Source organism: Lutra lutra, chromosome 11 (assembly GCF_902655055.1).
Source record: "Lutra lutra chromosome 11, mLutLut1.2, whole genome shotgun sequence".
Lineage (NCBI taxonomy): Eukaryota > Metazoa > Chordata > Mammalia > Carnivora > Mustelidae > Lutra > Lutra lutra.
The window spans coordinates 76132148-76155884 of NC_062288.1; the positions used below are offsets into that span (position 1 = coordinate 76132148).

At 38.8% G+C, this 23737-nt stretch overlaps 1 protein-coding gene across 5 annotated transcripts in view; it reads left to right on the top strand.

Moving 5' to 3' along the window:
- The window catches only part of CFTR (CF transmembrane conductance regulator), a 166767-nt gene extending 147316 nt beyond the window's left edge, over nucleotides 1–19451 (top strand). For 4 of the 5 annotated variants that reach the window (XM_047695523.1, XM_047695520.1, XM_047695522.1 and 1 more), the window contains 4 exons: nucleotides 7076–7165; nucleotides 15426–15598; nucleotides 16425–16530; nucleotides 17741–19451. In XM_047695523.1, the coding sequence (XP_047551479.1) occupies nucleotides 7076–7165; nucleotides 15426–15598; nucleotides 16425–16530; nucleotides 17741–17941 (570 nt within the window). In that variant the 3' untranslated portion in view covers nucleotides 17942–19451. The remainder of the gene's footprint in view (nucleotides 1–7075; nucleotides 7166–15425; nucleotides 15599–16424; nucleotides 16531–17740) is intronic. The other variant, XM_047695521.1, reaches the window with a different exon arrangement.
- Nucleotides 19452–23737: the final 4286 nt, after the last annotated feature.

The following is a 23737-nucleotide window of genomic DNA, read 5'->3' on the forward strand; positions in this document are numbered from 1 at the left end:
AGGGATATCTGAAGACGGAATGTCCTACTTTTTCTACAGTGGGCTTGAGAACATTAAGTGAATGACTGAGAAAGAGAGAGGGCAAACTCCTCATGTCTTTTTAATATCCTAACTAGGAGATGCTTTTATTTTCCTAGCTTTCCTTTAGAAGTTCAAATTAAGTGATTTTTTTTCTTCTTTGCCTGGAGTTTGATCTTAAAAAAGAAGAAGAAGAAGAAGAAGAAAAGGAAGAAAGGGTAAAAAATATCCAAGAAGAACTGTTATCGTTTGCTTTTCCATCTTGCTTCCTTCCATCTTGCTGACCATGCAAGGGCATCTCTGACATGGAAACATCAGATACCTCTGGGTCAAATAGTCACTTGTTTTGAGACATATTAAACAGGAACAAACTTTAGACAAAAAAACTTTTTCTCTCCCTCATAGTGATTCTGAGAAATCAGCTGTGGAATCACAAGATATTATTAGTTTTGGCAAATTCTTGCTTTGTATGTGTGTGTGTGTGTTTGTGTGCACACACTATAGCTAAAAAGCAATGTTGGAGAACTCACCAGCCTAGAGAAAAGGGTACTGTGTATGTTTCAAGGTGGAGCCTTCTTTAATTTGGCTCACTTCACTTGTGAGCTCTGTCTGATGGCATGAAGGGGAGGCAGTGTGCTCTCCAGTCAGAGCCCCATTGCCTTAGGCAATTTGAATATCAAGACTTGAAATTGTTTATTAGCCTTGAACTTTGTAGAGTACTTTATTCTTGAAAGACAAGAAAATTATTTTTAAATGTACTGGTAAAACTTCAATTAGGACTTTGAAAGGCTGCAAGCTGTTTCAAGTAAATGATCAGTTATACCTGCAATGAGACCTTATGACCTGAAAATAATCCATGCCCACATACGACTGTCTGCCACAGAGTTAGAATGTCTTTTGCTGTGAAGGGTATCAAATAGGGCCAAAACATGTATCTCTAGATTTGAGAAATGGAATTGGGAGTGCAGCAGTTCCCATTCAGCGTAATAACAATTAACAATTAAATAATTAGTTGTAAAACTCCTATAAGCTTGAAATTATAGCATACTATAACTCTATATGCTATAGATTCTATAGTTATATGAAAGATATTGAGGTCCGAATCCTACCTATGAGCCTCCAATGAGAAGTTCAAAATTGAAGTCAGAGACGAAAAGAAGAAACCAAAGTGATAAACCAAAGATAGTTAATTAGATATAGTTATGAGTCAAGGAGGGCACCTGTTCAGGGGGTGCTGTGGGTACTTCTGAGGCTAAGGACAGCCGGAAGCCCTGTTGTTGCTGCTTCCACCAGCTCACTTTCACTGTATCCTTCCTTCTTTTCTCCTCCCACTGCTAGGAACAAATTAGATACAGGCAGTTTCAAAGAGAAGGTGGTAGTTAAGGTGGGTCATAATGGGCCATAACGTTTGCAGGTTTTAGAAAGTTGGGGGCAGGGTGTGGTGGAAAGGATATTCCAGGATCCCAGACAGACAGGGATATTATGAACAAGTACAGAGAAGGGGATTAGAAAGAGTTGGGGTACAAAAGGCAGGGGAGGCCACTTGTTAGGGAGTGTTAGGGGAGAGGGAAAGACTTGGTAAGTACTGACATGGGCCTGTGAGGAAGGAATGGACTCTTCCTGAGCCAGGAAGAGCAGGGTGAAGGGGTGGCGGAAGTGCCTGCTGCTGACAGCAATGTGTAGAGGACCGGCTCCTGAGAAGGAGCTTGAGAGGCAGGGTGATGGGCTGAGAAACTCTCCAGCTGTGATGTGGTGAGATCTTGGACTATAGCAAAGACCATGGTGGGGGGGGGGGGGTGCCAAATTCAAAGGAAAAGGGAAGTAGTGTTTGGTTGGCTCAGTGGGTAGTGCAGTGGGGGTTCTTTATCTTAGAGTGGTGAGTTTGAGCCCCATGTTGCAGGTGGAGTTTGCTTAGGAAAAAAAGGGAGAAGAGAAAAATAACTAGTATGGATAGTAGTATGACACAACTTTATTTCTGAGCTGAAAAACTTGAAAATTTTAACAATTTGGTCAGATCTGGAAATCATTTTGTAAAATGCTATCTCTAATAAGTGTATACTGGAAAGTTGTAGAATAAAAGGTTGTGACACATTAAATGACTTTACAGGAACCAAATATTTGAATATCCAACATGCAGTCATTTACATATAAATAAATAATATGTACCTTAACATTATAAAATTAGTCTTTACTCAAATCTGAAACATTTCTAATATTATTCACCTTGTTCTCATTAATAGGTATTCTTAAAAGCCAAACAACTTATTTTTAGACATTCTATAATGCAACCTTAGAATATTGATTTGTTCAAATTGAATAGATTTTTTGTTGTATAAATTCAACTTAAACAATAAAATTTTGCAGACATTGGGGCGCCTGGGTGGCTCAGTGGGTTAAAGCCTCTGCCTTCAGCTCAGGTCATGATCCCAGGGTCCTGGGATCGAGCCCCGAGTCGGGCTCTCTGCTCAGCAGGGAGCCTGCTTCCTCCTCTCTCTCTGCCTGCCTCTCTGCCTACTTGTGACCTCTGTCTGTCAATTAAATAAAAATAAAATCTTTATTAAAAAAAAAAAATTTTGCAGACATTGAGAGAAGGTAAGCTCATAGCCACTCTGCTGCTTATAAGCATTGGGGCCACATTTTAATAGAGCTTTACATGATATATGCATATATATATTTCCCTTCTCACCAAAGCAAAATATTCCTCCTGCTAATTTAATTGATGCTGTATTCAATCACCATGGAAGCCAAATTGCTTTTTGTTTCATTTGACATCCAAGGCTAAAGCCTACTGCCTGCTGTAGTAGGATATGAGCCCCTTTGTGGTATTTGAGCACCCCACGTAGGCCCAGCAGACTCCACGGAGTTGAGGAGTGGAGGAATCAGCTCCAGGAAAGAGATTAGTCAGCCAGTGAACAATGGTGCTCTCTTCATTCTTCCTGGAGTCCCAAGAATTGCTCTTTGTGCCATACATCCATGACATTAAATAAATATCAAATATTTGCACATCCTCATTTTCCTATTGGTGGGTAGGTTCTTAAAAGAGAAGATCATTGTGATTTTTCATTTCAGCCGTATTTTTTTGCTGTCTAATCCATCTGACTGTGTCACCTTGGCCAAGCCACATAACTTCTTAGGGCCTTGGCTGTTTCATTGGTAAACCTGGGGAAAGGCCGTAGGTCACCTGTAAGGACCTCTTGGCTTTAGAGATGCCTTTGTGGAAACTTCATACAGTTTAGAAACAGAACCAAGACATTGGCTGGCACCTCCAAAAGGAAGAGATGCTATTTATAAGACAGGAATGAAATGTGTAGTTAATTGTATGAAATTTAATTCTAACTGAACTGGTCCATTCAGTTCATTTTAAAAAAATTAAAATGAAAGCATTACTTTAGTGCTAGACAACAAACTATAAACAAAAGACCTACAGAATTTCTGGGTAGTCTCAAATCCACTACATCTAAGGCTTTTGGGTGTCCAGTTTCCACATCTTTCTTCCTTCACAATTTTGAATGTGTATCTTTTTTAAATAAAATAAACGTATAACATACTGACAACCACTTGGTAAGTCTTTTGTATAAATGATTAAGCTGTCACGAGATAAAGTTAGGTATACCGTTTCCAACAATGACAGAAAAATCAAAGTTTTAATGGGTAGTTACTATTATTCTTTTAAAGACTGGCCATGGGAAGAATGTACAGGCTGAGATTCGTAAGCAGGATGAAGGAATGTATAAAGAAACTGAAGAAGTGAAAGAAAGCCATGTGGCTGGGTAAAAAGGGGAGAGGACAGAGCAGGATGCTGAATGAGCCTGAAGTAGTAGAAGGGGCTAAATCATGTAGGTTCTGCAGGCCATCTGAAGGATTTTACATTTTGCCTCGAGTGTAATGGAAAACCAAAGGTTAATGATAATCCAATTTAGATATGTAGCAATTGCTTTGGTTGCTAAATAAAAATAGACTGGAAGGGAAGCAAGAGAGAAAAGAAGAAATCAATTAGAAGGTTCTTGCAGTGTTCCAGAGCACAATATTGGTGTTTTGAACTCTTTAGTGGCCTTAGGGATGGAGAAATAACTGGATTTGAAATATATTTGAGGGGAAAATGCACAGGACTATGACTGATTCCATTTGGGAGGACCAGGGAGAAAGAAGTCACAGATGACCCCAAAGTTTCTGGATTGAGGAAGTGAAGTTGCCATACACTTATCAAAATGGGAAAGCCTGTAGGTAGAGTATGTTTGAGAAGAAAGGTGCCATTTCTCCCACTTGACAGTGAGAACACAGGGGCTCAAAGAGCGTGGGTTCCTGTTCGTAGAGTTGCATTGTTATAGCATCTTTGCAAGTCACATTACCTTTAATCACTTCTGTGGCGGCTTTGTTGTCATGGCCTCCACCCATCACCCTCCAGAATAATGACATTATTCCATTTGGCCAAATTAAAATCTCCTAGTGTTCTGTTCCACTGGATGTGTAAATATCCTTGAAGGTTACAAAGACATTGTAACCTGTATAAAAACCCTTCAACTCTGGTTCTGCCTAGGTAGAGGAAGAAAGCCTCTTCCTTCAAGGTACAGGAACTGAGCCTGTTGCCAGGGAATGGCTAGTGATACTGACACAAGGATACGCTGCTGAGCAATGATCGGCTCTTTATGGACCCATTTGGCTGCTTCTGCCCAACCTTTAATCATTCCTGAGTCCCAGATCAGGAATAAAAACTGATCTGCGTAGGACTTGAGACATTTCGTTGTGGTAATAAGGAGCACATATTTGGAAACAAATACCCTTGGGTTTGAATTCTAACTCTATGATCTACTAGCTAAGTGATGTCGGAAAAGTTTCTTAAGTCTCCCAGCTTCGATTTCTTTGTGGGCCATAAAGGGTTTATTTTGTTAGGCTGATTGGAAGATGAAAAGAGATAATGCATGTTAAGAACCTTACCTAGCCTACGCCAAATCTGTCATAAAACGAAGCTCTGTATTCTGTCTGCTTGGTTCCCAATGGAGATGGCTTCTCCAAAGCGTGTCATGCATTGTCTGATATTTGGTAAACCTCACAATGGTTATTTCCTGTCTTTCTCAGTAATGCAAGAAACCTTTTATATAAAGAACCATAATATTTAAGAAAATGTAAAAAACAATAAAAAGCAAAATTCTCTTGGTAAGCCTTTGAACTTTAGGTACTAAATAAACCCTATTGCTTAAATAATGAATTGACTCGAGTTTTCAGAGCCACTTCTTATTTTATTCTTCATTTATCAGAATTCCCTGATAATGCTCTTTGTCTGTCTGCTCTCCTTTGCTTATTTGGACATTACTTTCATTTCCTGGGAAGCTAGGAGGAAGATGCACAAATATATTATGAGTTACATATTCATATAAATATATATATTATATATTCATCCCTTATATCCACTTCTGTAAAGCAGTATAAGTGCCCCCAAAGGAAGATTTTTTTTTTTAAGAGAGAGCAAATGCAGGAGCACAAGCAGGTAGTGGAATGGGGGGCGGCTAGAGAGAAGGAGAGAGAATCTTAAGAGGCTCCATGCTCATGACCCTGAGTTCATGACCTGAGCCAAAACCAAGAGTCAGACACTTAACCAACTGAGCCACCCAGGTGCCCCAGGAAGATGATTCTGATGCAGGTTAAGAAATACCAGCATCAGTCTTCTTCTTCCTTCTCCAGATGGTTCCTGAGATATTTTGTGCAATGTTGTTCTTTAAGCCTTAAACTGTGCACTGGAGAATGAGGTCTTTAATGTGACCCTCTTTGAACTTGATTGCCATGGTGAAGATACTCTTGTTCTATCCAAGAGGTGCAGATACCCACCTGTCTTGTGCAGTTCCTTTCAGATGAAATGGACGCTGAGCTTTCTCTCTCAGTATACGGCAACTTGTGAAAACGAAGACTTCAAAAAGTGTAGTTCTTAATTCTCTACTGGATATTAATCAAAGGCAAAAGAAAAAAGGCAAAGAAAATATTATTCTGAGTGTTAACATCAAAAGTATTTTTCATTTCACCCGTACGCACAAAAAGAGGACTAAATATTAGTATTGTGACATTAGCACTTCTCAGTGAGACAGTGATTTTCTTTTAAAACATTTTCTTTAGCCCCCAGGCAGCCCTGAGTAGACAGTGATATGTCAAGGAGAGTAGCTCAGGGGGGTAATTGTGCATTTCTCCTGGCAGGACATTAGATGGTCATTTTGTCCACTCAGCGGGTTCTACCACATCTGGTTCATGCTGTCACATAGACAAAGACTCAACTTCCATTTTTGCACTGATTCCTAAGTTGTGGCTTTCTCTTGGGTGTACAAGTCAAGGTGTGCCTTGGTTTACAGACCAGATGAACATGTGTGCTTAAAGAAAGTGTCTGTACATTCAAACAATCTCAAAATCCTTTAGGAAGCTAGATTTATCAAAGGAATCCAAGGAACATATGTGAACAAGATAGTAAATTGTTCTAACATATTAATTATATCTCATAAACATAATTTTTGACTGCTCATTTTTCTATTATATTTGCTCTTGATAGGGAAAAGTGCTAGGAATAAAATAAAATTTTAATTTCCCACAGCTTACAACTATCTTTTTCCTTACCCTAAGGACATTGGGATGAGATAAGTGTTTGTTAGGGGCTTCTAATGTAGCTGTAATGTTTTATTTCTTTAAAGAAGACACAAAGCAACTATGATAAAATTTTAAAATTTAAGAAAACCAGGAGTGCCTAGGTGGTATAGTCACTTAAGCATCTGACTCCTGGTTTTGGCTCAGGTCATGATCTCAGGGTCCTGAAATCGAACCCCATGTTGGGCTCTGTGCTCAGCATGGAGTCTGCTTTAGACTCTCTCCCTCTGCCCCTCCTCTCTGCATGCTCTCTCTCTCTTTCAAGTAAATAAGTAAATCTTAAAAATAAAATTTAAGAAAACTAGATGGTAAGTATATGGACATTTGATTTTAAAGTATTTTTTTCTGCTTCAAGTATTTTGCAATAAAATAGTGGAAACATACAAAGATGTTTAGGTTATTCATACTTTCCTCTTTTGTTTCTTTACTGCTCTAGAAAGTATTTATATTCTCTGGAACATTTAGAAAAAACTTGGATCCCTACGGACAGTGGAATGATCAAGAAATATGGAAGGTTGCAGATGAGGTAAGGATGCCTACTAAAATAATTTTGAAAGAGGTAGCTCGTACACACGCAGGAGTGGTTGTCATAGCTAAGATAGTTTTACACGCTAACCTTTAGGCTTATAGGTATGTGTATAACTTTCGAGTGGAGAACACTAATATACCTGGAGCCCCCAGTACTTTGCACTAGGCCTCCCTCTTCCTCTGTGATGAGTCCCCCACTCTCAGACCCCAGAGGTAGCACTGCATTAGCCTGCTTCCCTACCAGTATACGTCAGTGAGACAACAGACTGGGAGAGACCCAGGCACCCTACAGGGCACCAGAATTATTTGGGATTCTAAGTATCGTCTCTCCACATCTTCTCATCCACCCTTTTCTGGTTCTGAAGCTTTCCTAGCACAAGGAGAGGCCTTGGCCTAACATGATGTACTTCTCTAGGAAGCATGAGTTCAGAAATGATGATCCTTCTAGAGCATCTGCAAATGGCCACAGCCTTCTCTGGAAGTCACCAGGAGTCAGTTGCTTTAAGAGGATGTGGCTATGAGTCTTTCTAGGCAAAAAGTCACATGACCTAGTTGTGGCGTGCACCATCCCTTGAGGTCAGTAGGGCCATATTAGGAATATATGGATTAAAATGGAATTGAAATTTCAAGTAATAAATCCCCCGTATTTACCCAATAGGTGGTTATAAACATAAACTGTTCTATTTCATTAAGCTTGAGGCTTACATCCAAAGCCCTGGTTGGTGGCAGACTGTAATTATGAGCCTTAAGAACACTGAGATTCAAAGGTCTTCTTAGAGAACAACTTTATTTCACTATTTCCCATAGTTTTGGTCTTTATTATAGCCCAATTCTGTTTATCCCAAATGTTCTTCCCTTTCGTGCCTCCCTTTGGACTGGATCTTGCCAGGAGCTTTGACAGCCTTGTGAGTGTTAAACACTTATCCACTGAGTGCCCAACCTTAATGTGCCCCTCATAAAATATAGTTAGATTAACTATTTTTATTATCAAAGTTTCCTTATTACCCAACAAACAGGGATTTTAAAGAAAACATTAACTAAATTACAAGCGGTTTATTTGAAGGTCTTTTGATGTGATTTCAGAGAATGAGCTATAGGAACACGATGTGGTGGGACAGAAACTGCGGAAGAAGACATTAGACTTTATAAAATCTGCAACTGTTGCCGAGTCACAATAAAATTTACAGGAATCAGGGTCATAAAAAATAATCTAAAATTTTAGAAAACATGGTTAAAATTTTAAACATCGCTATAGTGCGTAAATTTTACCTGTCTGTATTTTCATTTGATCAACCCTTATTTAAGTCTTTTTTACTGATTTAAAAAAAAACTACTTTGCTACTCATAAACCAAGATGATGCTGTCCTTACATTCATGTCATGTGCTTTGAATACTAATGATAACTTTCTATTGAGGAGGCCCAAAGATAGCATACAAATAAGCAAGGGTTCAGAGGAGCTGAGAAGCAGAAAATCATTGGTTTAAAAGTTACAAGTCCTGGGCTTTTGTCCATGTGGTTGATCATATAATTTATCCAAACAGGAACATTTTGCGGTGTGTCAGTTTCTAAACTAGACAGGATACTTGGACAAAAAGCATAAACTAGTATGGTCTGGGGCAAACCAGGACACATGTCATCTCATCTAGTCCTCGCTGTGACCTGCTGTGACTTGTTTCAATACAGGAAAATGAACTAAGTAACAACAGGTTAGCCAAACACCTGAATCTTATCTCAACAGCACCTCCTTCATGATTCCGCTTTCCACCAAATGAAAATCACAAGTACACATGATGACAACACCAGGCCAAGAGACACTTTATTCCTACCTTGCATTTGGCCCCATACTACAGTGTGAAACTTTACTCTTGCTGATCTGGATGAGATTTTGTGAAGCCATGAGGATCATGCCTAGTTACTAGTTCTAAGGCTTAGAAGCAAAGCTGGCATAAATAGCTTCCTTACTCTTTGTGCCCTAGGCCCACACCTTCATCCTGGCACACTGAGACTCATCGTTCTTGGATGAAGTTAAAGCAAGTGCAAAGGAGGGCAAAAGGGTTTCTGTCTGAGACCTCACACCGAGATGGTCTAACTTTCCTATCCCCGAATGCCTCCGAGCCAGATAGCTTCTCCCCAGGAGCACTGACTTTATCAGCTGTGTAGACCAAAGAGAATTTCAAGAGACTGAATCCTAAGAGAAAAAAAAAAAACAAAATAGACCCTTAACATAATTGATAGAGTTGCTGTAACTTTTCTGACTTTCACATATAATGGGCAAGAACAGTGCCTGGCGAATGATAGGTGTTAGGTGACTGTTAGCTATCTGATCCTATTTTCATCTGATTTTCACCTGGCCATCTCTTAAAGGTTAGTGTTTGCCCTTATAGTTAAGTCCTATTTTACTCCTTCTTCCTGGAACATTTCATGCAACCTCTTGGCTCTAATGCCACAATGCTGTGACTCCCAAATCTGCCTGTCAGCTCCCTACCTGACATCTCAGAGTGGACAAGCACCTTGTTTCCATAGTCACTTCTTCGGCCCCAGTGCACACAGCCATCCTGTCTTACTAATTCTAGCAAATAGCATCAGCACCTCCCAGGTGCCCAAAGCCAAGACCGGGGACTTACTCTTAACTCCCGATTTCTTCACCGCTCTCCACCTATCAAGTCCTGTTAATGCCATCTCCTGCAAATATCTAGAATGTTTCCATTCCCATCTGATAACACTACTAACTCTCAAGCAGATGTCTGAAATAGCCTCCTCGCTGGTTTCCCTCTCATTGGCTTCCTACGATTCCGTCTGCTCTTTGTGGCTCTGGTGATCTTTCTTAACCCTACCTGATTGTTTGTTTCTCCCCTTCCTAGGGCTCTTCATCACCCTTTAGATGAAGTCCACCCTGCTCGAGGCGGCTTCCAAGGGCCTTCACGATTTGATCTTCGCTTGCCTCTCTAAACTCATGCCTCAGCCTCCCCCTGCTTACCATGATCTAGGTCCTCTAAAGTACCGTGTGCTCTCTGACCTCGGGACGCTTTTTCTCATGCTGTTCTCTGAACCTGGGAAACCCTGCCAGCCCTTCAAACCTGCTTCTCCTCATCATTCAGGTCTCTTCTTACATATTCCTTCTTCCAGCACCCTGCAGTCCTGAGGAGGAGACCCTCCTCACTGTGCCCTGTACCCTCAGCTCTTTCATAACATTCTTTGCGTGGGATAGACTCACCTCTTAATTTGTCCATGTTCCCCATTGGATTGTAAGTCCCTTGAGGACAGGGATTTCTGTCCCATTCACTGCAGTATTTCCAGTACCTACAGTAGTATTGGACTGTGGATGGAGGTCAGTAAATATTGGTTGATTGAACAAATACATAAATGGCTTAATTCATTTTTTAAATGAATGATTTGATTCATTTGTTTATTCACAACTGATTCACTTGTGATATATCACAAAGACAACCTTGTGATTGGTATACGGCAGATGTTGCCATTAGTAATGAGCATTCTGAGCCTTGAGAAGTTTGAGGGGCTTGGTGGATGCGGGAACAGCTCTCTCTGCCTGCTTGGACTTCGGGTTCACAGGCTCTTACCGAAGTGAGCTTTCTTAGTCCATGGTCGGAGCAGCACATCTGTTAGTTTTAGAATGAAAGCTTTTTTTGGTAATTGTTTGCTTTCTCTATACCTTTAACATAGTTCTCTTCCTAACACATTGATAGGTAAGTTATTTTAAAGATCAAGCTAAGTAGTAGACACAGTGGCCTTTTAACTTGAAAATCTGCCTTGGAAAACCTGCAGAGCAACAAAAGGAGTGCCTAAAGGTGTTGAGAATGTCTGTTTTTATAGCTGCCTGCTAATGGACTGTTCAGTCCAACCACAATTCACTTTTTTGTTTTCTTTCCCCATGTTTTCTTGTCACAAGAGCAAACTCTTGCTCCATAATAACATTCCAGAGTGTGGCAATAGCAGAGTCAACATTTTGAAGAAAATATCTGGTCCTTTACAGACCGTAGTACATTTTTTTTTAGTTTGATATGTCACAAAACAAAATTTTTTCCTTGTAAATACAGGATTTATCAGCCCAACTGGGTTAAGCTGGCAAATTCTTTTCTCCTAAAGTTTTTATTTCCAAAAACTGTTGATGCTTTTATTTACTTTCCAGGACAAGTTACGATAAAATTAATTAGAAATGTTTGGATCCTAGTAAATTTTAATTTACCTTTGCTTAGACAGAGATAAGCTAAAATTTATATTTATTTTAAACCTACTGAAAAATAATTTGTGATATATATCAATGACATTATATCAGGAATATGTATGGATATATTATGTACATGTTAACATATAAAGAATTCTGCTACTAAATTAGATATCTCTATGGCAATTACCTTTTCAATCCTTTTTTTTTTTTTTCCTCACAGCACTTTGAACAGTAATTTCTCATATATTAATTTTCTCCCTGTCTGGACCGTGAATTTCTTCAAGGAAGGGCCTAGTGTTATTCATCTTTGAATCCCCAGGTCTGCCATTGTACCTAGAATTTAATAAACCCTCATTAAGAGCCTATTAAAGAATGCATGACTCAATAGTCATTTACATTCAAATAATCTTCAGGCTAATTTAAGCCATTCTTACCAGCACATAAAGTTGGTTACACCTAGAGTATAACTTTGTATCTTTTCAAAAACAATTATTAGTCTGTCTTGCTTCCAATTTTCTCTCCAAAACCTACCACAATATCTAGTGGAAAATAGGTAATTGATAAATTTGTCAACTGTGTACTTACTTCAAAACTTAAAGTTTTACTAACTCATGTTGATCTTTCTCTAGTGAATGTGATTCAAAATTTTTTTTTACTCTACTTGATAGTAGAACAGTGAGATAGGAATGTTGCAGAATCGACCCTAGATTGTTATGTCTCACTGTCATTTATTTTTATAATTTTGTTCTCCAAATATTGACAGTGATAAATATTTAAGTATTTAATTATTTGCCTAAGAAATAGTTTTATTTGGGAAAATACACACACAAAATATAAGATAGTAAGAGGGCTTGGGAAAAGACTATAAGATTGGTATGGATCTTGGGGGAGAATACTGTGTATGCAACCACATTTTCACCAATACCTCAACCTTGTTACTAGAGGTATAATATAAATTAATAATGTTGCAGTACTTCCTGCTAATGCACCTCCCAAGGCAACTTATGAAGGCAAAATCTTGCAAATCTTGTCTTACCAGGGTAGTGTTTCAGGACCAGGCCCCTGCCCTTGGGATTTCCCAAGTTGTACTAGTAGTTAGGGTGGATTAGGTACTTAACATGTGCAGCACTGTGTGGCAATCTCTTTCCAGAAATTATCTCACTTAATCTATGCTATAGTCCTTTGAAGTCCATACTAGTATTTTCCCCATTTTTTCCAAGGAAGGTAAATGAGACTTACAGTAACACACCTGATACCATCAGCAAATGAGTGAAGTGCAGATGCAAAGCCACTTCTGTTAGACTTTGGAACTCCAATCTTTAACCAGTACTCTTATTTTTTAACTGAAGTATAATTGATATATAACACTGTATTAGTTTCAAGTGTACAACATAATCATTTGATACTGTATAGTGTGAAAAGATCACCATGATAACCCTTGTTAACATCCATCTAATCTGTACTTTTCCTGATAGTTAATTTGACTTAAAAATTATATTAAAAAATTCTTATTAGTGTTAAGGAACTTCTAATTTTATACTTCTATTTTTAAGAGATTTTATAGAGTTTCAACGATGAGATAAAGAGGGGTGCCAGGGTGGCTCAGTGGGTTAAGGTCTCTGCCTTCAGCTCTGGTCATGGTCTTGGGGTCCTGGGATTGAGCCCAACATCGGGCTCTCTGCTCAGCAGGGACCCTGCTTCCTCCTCTCTCTCTGCCTGCTTCTCTGCCTACTTGTGACCTCCGTCTGTCAAGTAAATAAATAAAATCTTAAAAAAAAAAATGAGAAAAAGAGAGCACACAGGGGAAGTGGCTTGTCTTAGACTGCATTCTATATTGGCAGAACAAAATCAGCCCTTGTTCACTTAGCAGGTATCATTCCTAAGTTTGGATTCATTGTTATGTTCATCAAAACCATGTTTGGAGTTTTTTTGGGGCCATCAGTGTAGGGTCTCAGTACATACTTGTTGAGTAAGTAAACAAATGTTGAGGCTGACAGTATACCCAGTATTGGCATGAGGGACATAGAGCTAAAGAACATATGTTTTTACCCTCGGGAAGCAGTCTAACAGGGAAAACTTACACAGATACTACCATGGCTACGTGCCTGACTGCCCTAGAGGATGATCAGGGATATTTAGAAGAGTATGTCGCAGTGTATAGGGAACTACAAGCTGTTTGCTGCTGCTGGAAGCAAGGGTGGAGGGGACTTGATTCTGGATGCCATTTATGTCACGTGAGAGAGCTTGGTTTTTATTCTGTCAGGAAGAGGTTTCAAACAGAGAAATGAGGTGGTCAACTCTGTATTTTAGAAGGATCCCTGGGGTGTTTGTGTGGTCAATTGACAGATCGACCCCTTGGGATTTACCGTGTGAAGCTTAAGGGATAATGATGGCTCCAAAATGGGGCTAGCCAGGTGAAGGATTTAAGAAGTATTCGGAATATGGCCGGGACTAGAGATAAAGATTTGAAAAATCATTAGCTTATCAGTGGTTATTGATATCCTAAAAAGGAATGAGTTCTCAGAAGGAGAATTTGGACTGTTAGGGGTGAGGAAGACTGATATTCAAGAGACAGGAAGAGGGAGAGATTCCCACACATGATAATAAGTGGTAATAGAGTATGTGGCTTATCATAAGCCAAGGAATATATGTTCAAAGAAGGAAAAAATGTTCTCTTTTGTGAGGCAGTGGTGACAACAGGCGCATCCTAATTTTTTTTGAGATTTCTACAACAAAGAGGGTAGATATGGAATAATAGCTAAAGTACAACCTGGAGGTATGTGATGGGAGAGACCATAGCAAGTTCACAGACTGAATCCAAGAAAAAGCAAAAAGATGAAGATGAGAAGAAAGAGCACAGGTCCTCTGACTCCTCCCCAATGTCTCTATTCACATTCTCAGATCCTTGAATCTGAAAGCAGTTTTACATTTGAGTCTTCTAAGATACATCAGAGTAATCTACCTTGTCTAATTAATATGTTTACCTTCCCTACTATCTCAGAAACTCTTTTTAAAATTAATGAATTCTCACAAAGTGAGATTGCTTTAATGAGAGCCCGGTCAAGGAAAGAAGTATCACCTGCAGTACCTATCATGGACACACAGTGTTTGCTGATCAAACATGATGATATGGGCCATCTGTGAATTCATCACTGAACTTGGGACTCTGTCCTAAAACCATAATCCCATTCTGTCTGTATTACAATTAGTATTCTATCTTCTTTCCCAGTACTAAATCCCAGATTCCCCAAGGGTAGGAACAATCATCCATGTATCTCTTTGGCCCTCAAACACTCAGGAATATTTGATGAAAAAGAAGTATTAATGCATACTTATCTGAATAAGTGATAAAAGACAAAGCTTTTAATCATTTTTGTCTTACCTTGAAAGAATTTATTTCTATATCTTGTTCACATTTTCACCTTATTATTTCCCATCTAGCTTGAAAAAATAAGCTGTTGGCCCTAACACAACTTGCATATTCCACCTCACGATCTAAGTACCTTTAAATCTCATAGTTATATACCACTATGTTAACTTCTTTTTTTTTTTTACTTCATAGTTTCATCAGTTTCTTTAAAAAAAAAAAAGTTTTTATGACTTGAGGAAGCTCCCCAATTCTTTTCTCTTACCTTTAATGCTCTGTTATGACAGAGTAGGGGATGGAAGGTAGAATAAAAGAATCTGTTGTAATATATACATAACTGCATTATATATGTATTATCTTTTCTAGCATATTTGATTGTAATTATTTGTGTATGTCTTTATACATCCTGAGCCTTGCAGGGGCCATGTGCCATTTACCATTTTTTTGATCCCTACTTGGAGCACCGGGCACAGAATAAACACTCACTGAAAATTTCCTGAATGAAATACGGAACTGAACCCAGTCATAGGTTTATCCTTTAGAGCTGCCATGATTATATGTAGATTTTGGTTCAGTCAAACCCAAAGAGCAAGAGTGATGGGTCGTTGATATGAAATCGAAACTTGACCTCTCAAGTGTCTTTAACCTTCTGGTATCTAAATTGCCCTTCTAAGCACAGTGTTTTCCCTCTTTCTTTTCTGCAGGTTGGACTCAAATCTGTGATAGAGCAGTTTCCTGGGAAGCTTGATTTTGTCCTGGTGGATGGGGGTTGCGTCCTAAGCCATGGCCACAAGCAGTTGATGTGCTTGGCCAGATCTGTTCTCAGTAAGGCAAAGATCTTGCTGCTTGATGAACCCAGTGCTCATTTGGATCCAATGTGAGTTTCAGAATTCCTGCTATTGAATACCAGGATGGGAGCAGAATCTTTTTTTTTTTTTTAAGATTTTATTTGTTTATTTGAGAGAGAGACAGTGAAAGAGAGCATGAGAGAGGAGAAGCAGACTCCCCATGGAGCTGGGAGCCCGATGCGGGACTTGATCCTGCTACTCCAGGATCATGACTTGAGCCAAAGGCAGTTGCTTAACCATCTGAGCCACCCAGGTGCCCCTGGGAGCAGAATCTTTGATGCTTACCTCATACTGACACAAATTCTCATTAGGCGGTCATGTCTGTAAGGGGAGGCCACCCCTACCCCCCCAGGATATGAAATGATTGCCAGTAGAAAAGTCACTATTTGACATGAGCACAAGTGTTTATTTCCTGGTATAAGAAACCTGTGTTCTCTTCTGTGTGTAATTTTTGGAATTTCATACAAATTTACCCCCTTGTCAACGCATGAGGAAATATTTAGTTACATAGGCAAATCTGATTCTTACAATTTTCCTTTCTGTGCTATTTATACAATAAGAAATTTTTATAGCACAAAAAGAACCACTCATGATTCCACATGATAATAAAATGTATTGACTTGTGAAATTTTCTTCAAAGTATCTGTCCTGTTTGTTTATGGAAACTTAGGATCTACCCCATGGTTGAAAAGCTGATTGTGGCTGACTCTATATCAGGACTATGTTAATAGAATTATTTAAGAAAGAGAAGTAATTTGAAGAACGAAATCAATAAGAAAATAAGTACATCATCAAAGGTAAGGGCAGATTATTGAGAATCTATGATGTTACTGTGGTATTTTCTTTCTTTTCTAGAACATATCAAATCATTCGAAGAACCCTAAAACAAGCATTTGCAGATTGCACAGTAATCCTCTCTGAACACAGGATAGAAGCTATGTTGGAATGTCAGCGATTTTTGGTGAGTTTATAATTTGCTTAAGATCTCATTTCTCCTTTAATTCTTGTTAACCACATCTTACATAGGAGTTCCTGCAAATCACAACACAACAATGTACAGGTTATTCCTTAAAATAAGTATCACACAGCCATCCAGCTTTGCTCAAAAGAGCTGCACAAGTTTGAGCTCTGAGGTGAGGTTGGAATCCAGTAAATCTAAAATAGCAGCATATTATTAAGTTACATTAATAAATTGAAACATCTATACATTTGAATCCTTTATTTGGGGATCAAGTCATGATAAAGTCTAAGTCCCAATGCTTTTTAATAACTAAGTCTCCCTTGGATGGGGTCCAGCACAGGCCTGCATTGTCTTGCAATCCGATGTGTGGTTTAAATGCAGTAGTTTGAAAGACTCATTTCATTCTTCTGGTCATTGTTTGGAGCTCAGGTTAAGTGCCTCTCCCATCCACCTTCTTACCACGCTTTTAAAACTGTCACAGACTCTTTAATGTGATGTTTACATAATCCCTCGGGTTTAGTCACAAGGAAGTTCTGGGGATGTTGTAGCTCGTCCTTTCTATTGAGGCTTCTGAGGCTCCTGGAGGTAAATGCTTTTCCTACTGAAGGATTGTTATTACCAATAAGCATCAAGTGACAAATCAGGGGGCCAGCCCACAGCCTCTTGCCTGGCTGTGGCCAGGTTCAAGAGATTGGGTAAAGCCCCTCTATCATCTGGCCTTGGGTTTCCCCCACTTGAACGTGTCAGGGAGGCCTGTTAAACTCAGGCACATCATGACCCATTTGGGACTGCTAAGCTTCAAGCCCCCTGTTGGAGAGGCTCAACTCTTTCTCATGCTGCGGATTTACATTCATTTTTAAGGTCATAAATGAGGATCTGTCAGAGATTGTTCTGGCTTACCAAGCAATGTTAGTTCCTTTAAAGTTCTCTGAAGAAGCACATTGCTCAGTCCTATACCAGTTAAAAACCAACCAAACAAAACTCTTCCAGCTGCTAAGTAGACAATTTTAGCTAATTTCACAAATGGAGAAGCTCCAGAAGCAAGAGGACTCCCCAGGGAAATGAGATCTCTGACTATCCAGCCTGCCAGCCTGTGGACACCTTGTTTGCTTTTTGGCTTTTATCTTCCTTTGAGCCTCTGCCACTTTCTGTCCTTGCTCTGGTCCACCCCGCCTTCTGCCCAAGACCTCACTAATGGCCACTTCCCTAGGTCATAGAGGAAAACAAGGTGCGGCAGTATGATTCCCTCCAGAAGCTGCTGAGTGAGAAGAGCCTCTTCCGGCAGGCCATCAGCCCCTCGGACCGGCTGAGGCTCTTCCCGCACCGGAACTCGAGCAAGCACAAGTCTCGCTCTCAAATTGCTGCTCTGAAGGAGGAGACGGAAGAAGAGGTGCAAGAAACAAGGCTTTAGAGAACATTCCAGATACCGGCATGGGCTGCCCGCTCATGAAATCGGAGGAGAACCCAGTTTCTGCCCCTTCTTTCTGCCACAAGGATGAGTAATGTTTATTTTTAAAAGGAAAAATTTTGAGAAGCGGAATTAAGGACGCTCAGATGGGTCTGGATAAGTGGCTTCCTGGCAGTGGTCAAATTGTGTGAAAGGTACTTCAAAGCCTTGAAGATTTACCACTTGTGTTTGCAAGTCAGATCTTCCTGAAAACTTTTTCCCCTTGGTAGTAATTGGAAGGGTGGCTATCCATGTCAGCCAGTGTAATTGTTCAACGTACTGCTTAGTGAGACTTGCTAATTTGTATTATTGGAGGAGAACTATAATCATACTACTTCGAGATATGATTAAGTAAAGATGATTGGAAACTTTAGTGGTTTATGTAAGTTTATATCACTTTGCCTCTACTCTCCCCAGATACTTAAAAATACAACTTTGTTGTCCCTTACGTATTCGGACTGTTCTATTTCAAAGCAAGTATTAAAGAGTACTGCAAAAGTCACCAGTCAGCTCAACACAATATACACCATGTAACATCTAAGTATCAGGAGAGAGAACTTCCTGATCTGGAAAATCTGTGTTAATACCACTTACTGCTTTACCAAAAATCCAAATAATTCAGGCAATTAGTATACATCCCTTACCCAGGAAGAGGGTTGTTACAGTCCCATGTCAGGGACAGGATAATTGCCTTGATGCAGAAGTTGACATGACTTTCCCCAGTTTCCAGAAAGTAACAGGCTCATAAGACCTTTGAACAGAAGGATAGCTAGAAAAAAATGCTCTAATGAAAATTGGCACAGGAAATCCTTCTTGCCCCCAGAAACTCTGGGAAGAATATGTAAGCATATAGGCTGTGGGCACTGCAGGTAGATGTACATGAAATCCAAAGATGTAGGGTACGTATAGGGTAATGTCAATGCAGTTTCAAGCTAACTGTAGGCCTTTCCTCCTAGTGTAGACTGAGTGGGACAGATAATGGGAGATACAGAGAAGAGTCAATCAATTCGTTTTATATGCTCTGTTTTATAAGTTTGTAATGCAAGTAAAATTTTCTCTAGGAAATATTTATTTTAATATTTCAAACTCATAAATGGCTGTATTTTAAGATGATTCTATTATGAATTATATTTGTATTAAAAGAATTTTATATGTGAAATGTTGGTTTTTTATGACACTAGCTCTTTTTATGATATGGCAAAACTGAAGGAAAAAAACTGGGGGGGCTATTGACCAGAAGTTACAAATTACCTTGATGGTGTGGAGAGAAGTATGGGGGCTCACAAAGATTTGCACCTCTGTACGATTCCCTGCCAGCACACAGTTTCCCTCTTGGAAAATGGTACCATGAAATCTGACCTCTCCTATCAAGGACACACACCTTCCCAACTCCAAACTAACTGTTAATATTACATTCTATTTATTACTGTAAGAAAATATCATGTTCCAATAAAATCCCTATATTTGTGTGAAACTTAGCTGTCTTCAGATGTGTTCATTACTCATGTCTCATTGATCTCTTACTTCAGTCTCTAAGGATCATGGAACACAAAACATGAATCATTTCTTTAAATACAGCTTCTTGAGAATCCCACATAAATTTAAGATGCTCTTAAAAAATGATTTATTTTTTAAAATTGTGGTAAAATACACATAACTTAACATTTATCATTTTTGAGTTTACCATTCAGTGGCCTTATGTACAATCCCATTATGACGTGGTCATCATCACCATCCCTCCACAGAACATTTTACATCTTGCAAAACTGAAACTGTGAAGCCATTCAACAAAAACTTCTATTCTTCCCTTCTCCCAGTCCCAAGCAACCTTTGTCTCTATGAATGTGACAACTCTAAGTACCTCGTGAGTGAAATCATAGAGTGCAACTGGCTTATTTCACTTACTGTGTCTTCACAGTTCATCATCTTGCAGTATATGTCAGAGTTTCCTTACTTTCTAAAGCTCAGTATTGCATTATATGGACATATCACATTGCATTTATTCATTTGGCCACTTCGGTTGCTTCCACCTTTCACTGTGTTGAATAACGCTTTTATGAACAGGGTTGTACAAATATCTTGTCGTGTTCCCCACTTCATGACTTAGGATGGTTTTGAGGGTATTTGTGTTTTGAAGGTGAGGCTAATAGAACAAAAAAGTTGTATATTCTGTGAGTGTCCATTTATTTATTTGAAAGCCTTTTCAAATAGTGGTAGCTATCTGATAGGTCTTGATGAGCAAATCTCATCAAGGGAAATAGTATTTCTAGAAGCTGAGTGGTTTTTCTTTGTTTAAATCCTTATGTTTAATAGGTGAGGGTTCTTCAGTCTCCCTTTCTTCCTTGCAGAGTTTCTTCATGTAAGTTGCAGGGCCATGGTGTGATAGATAGAAAGTAGACCCCTACTAAGTCCTCCAACCATGTCTTTCCTTATTTAAGAGGTTTGTTTTCACACATGACCCCAAGAGGTCAGTCTCAGAGCATGTGCTATTCTAATTTTTTTTTAAACTAATGTACCTTATATTTTAGGGCAGTTTTTAGCTCATAATAAAATTGAGCAGAAGGTACAGTCCCAATAAACTCCTTGTACTTCCATACACATAGCCTCCCCCCCACTGTCAACATTCCACACCAGAGTAGTACCTTTTTTATAATCAGCATATCATTATCACCCAAACTCAATGATTTATATGAAGTTTCACCTTTGGCGAACCCTTAGTCATCTGCTCCTTCATCCTACTCCCAGGCAACAACTGACCTTTTTACTGTTTCTGTAGTTTTGCCTTTTCTAAATGCCACATTGTTAGAATCATAGAGTATGTAATCTTTTCAGATTGGCTGTTCTTACATAGTAATATGCATTTAAATTTCCTTTTAAAGACATGGAGCCATGTATTTTCATGGCTTGATATTTCATTTCATTTTAGGGCAGAATAATATTCCATTATCTGGATATACCTACTGATGGACTTGATTGCCTCCACGCTTTGGCAATTATGAATGAGGCTGCTATAAACATCCTTGTGCAGGTTTTTGGGTAAATACAAAGGATCTTATGCGAGTATGTTTAGTTTTATAAGAAACCATCAAGCTGTCTTACAGAGTAGCTGTCTTTTTTGCATTTCCACCACAGTGAAGGAAAGTTCCTGTTTCTCTGCAAGCTTCCAGGCACTTTGCATTGTCTAGTGTTTGGGAATTTGACCATTCTAGTATAGATGTTTAGTGGTATCTCATTGTTGCTTTAATATGCATTTCCCTGATGATACATGCTATTAAGTGTCTTTCCATATACTAATTTTCCATTTGTCTATCTTCTTTGGTGGGGTGTCTGTTCAGGTCTTCTGTGCATCTTCTAATTAGGCTGTTTGTTTTCTTATGGGTTCTTATGACTTTGAAGAGTTCTTTGTGTATTTTGGATACAAGTCCTTTTTCAGATATGTCTTGTTTTGCAAATATTTTCTCCTAGTCTGTGGCTTGTCTTTTTATTCTCTTGACATTTTCTTTTGCAGAGCAGAAGTTTTAAATTTAAATGCAGTCCACCTTATCAGTTTTTCTTTCACTGATTGCACCTTTGGTGTTGTATCTAAAAAGTCGACATCATACCGGAGGTCATCTAGGTTTTTTTACTATGTTATCTTCTACAAGTTTTACAGTTCTGTGTTTTACATTTAAATCTGTGATCCATTTTGAGTTAGGTGTTCCAGCAACATTTGTTGAAAAAATCTTATCTTTTCTCTATTGTATTGCCTTTCCTCATAGTCACAGGTAAGTTGATCATATTTATGTGGGTCTAGTTTCGGGCTCTCTCCTCTGTTCCACAGAACTACTTGTTTATTCTTTTGCCAATACTATACTCTTGATACTGTAGCTTTATAGAATATCTTGAAATTGGGTAGTATCAGTTCTTGGACTTTATTCTTCTTCATTATTGAGTTAGGTATTCTCTGTCTTTATTTTTTCTGTGTAAACTTTAGAATCAGTGTGCTGATATCCACAAAATAACTTGCTGGGATTTTCACTGGGATTATGTTGAAACTATAAATCAATTTGGGAAGAAGAACATCTTGAAAATATGGAGTCTTCCTACCCATGAACATCGATCTCTCCCTATTTAATTCTTTTTAGATTTTGTTCACTAAAGTTTTTATCAAAGTTTATTATAATTTTCTTCATATATTGATTTTATATATATTTTGGTAGATTTGTAATTATTTCGTTTTTGGAGGGCTACTAATGTAGCTGGTGATGTGTTTTTAATTTCTAATTCCACTTGCTTATTGCTAGAAATAGGAAAGTGATTGAGTTTTGATATTAACCTTATATGCTGCATCCTTGCTATAATCACTTATTAGTTTCAAGAGGGTTTTTTTTTTTTTTTCAATTCTTTTGAATTTTCTACATATATGATCATGTCATCTGTGAGGAAGGACAGTTTAATTTCTTCCTTTCCAATCTGTGTATCTTCTTTAATTTTTTAACTTTTTTTTTTCTAGATTTATGTATTTGAGAGAGAATGTGAGCCAGCTTGGAATGGGGAGGGGCAGAAGGAGAGAGAGAATCTCAGGCGGACTCCCCACCAAGGATAGAGCCTGATGTGGAGCTCAGTCTCACAACTAACTCTGAGATCATGACCTGAGCTAAAATCAAGAGTTGGACACTTAACCAACTGAGCCACTCAGGCATCCCAATCTGTATAATTTTTATTTCCTTTTTTTGTCTTGTTCCATCTAGGAACAAGGACTTCCAGTAGGATGCTGAAAGCAATGGTGAGAGGGGACATCTTTGACTTGTTTTTATCTTGCGGCAAAAGAGCTAAGTTTCTCACCATTAAGTATGTTGGCTGTAGGGTTTTTGTAGATGTCCGTTATCAAGTTGAGACATTCCCCTCTATTCTTACATTCCTGAGGGTTTTTATCAAGAATTGGTATTGGATTTTGTCAATGTGTTTTCTGTATCTATAGATATAATCATGATTTTTTTCTTATTTAGTCTGTAACTATGGTAGATTACGTTAATTTATTTTCTTTAGAACAAAAAAGATACACTTATTTATTTTAGAGAAAGAGTACAGGGAGTGGGGAGGGGCAGAAGAAAAGGGAGAGGCAGTCTCAAGCAGACTCCTCACTGAGCATGGAGCCCAACAGGGAGCTCAATCTCATGACCCCAAGATCGCAATCTGAGCTGAAAGCAAGAGTTGGATGCTTAACTAACTAAGCCACCCAGGTACCCTGATTACATTAATTGATTGTCAAATGCTGAACCAGCCTTGCGTACCTAGGATAAATCCCACTTGATTATGGTGTATAATTCTTTTTATACATTATTGGATTAGACTTACTGATATTTTATTGAGCCTTTTGCATCTATGTTTATGAGAGATAATGATCTCTTTTCTTTGTTGGTTGAAGTATTAGGGTAATGCTGGTTTCGAGGAATTACTTAGAAAGTATCACCTCTGCTTCTATCTCCTGAAAGAAATTGTAGAGAATTGATAGAATTTCATCCTTAAATGTTTTGTAGAATTCATCAATGAACTCATCTAGGCCTGGTGCTTTTTGTTTCAGAAAGTAATTAATTACTGGGGCACCTGGGTGTCTCCGTTGGCTGAGCATCTGACTCTTGATTTCAGCTCAGGTCATGATCTCAGGGTCCTGGGATAAAGCCCTGTGTCAGGCTCTGCAATCAGTGTAGAGTCTGCTTGAGGATTCTTTCTCTGTCCCTCCACCCCTCCCCCGCATTCAAACACACTCTCTTGCTCTCT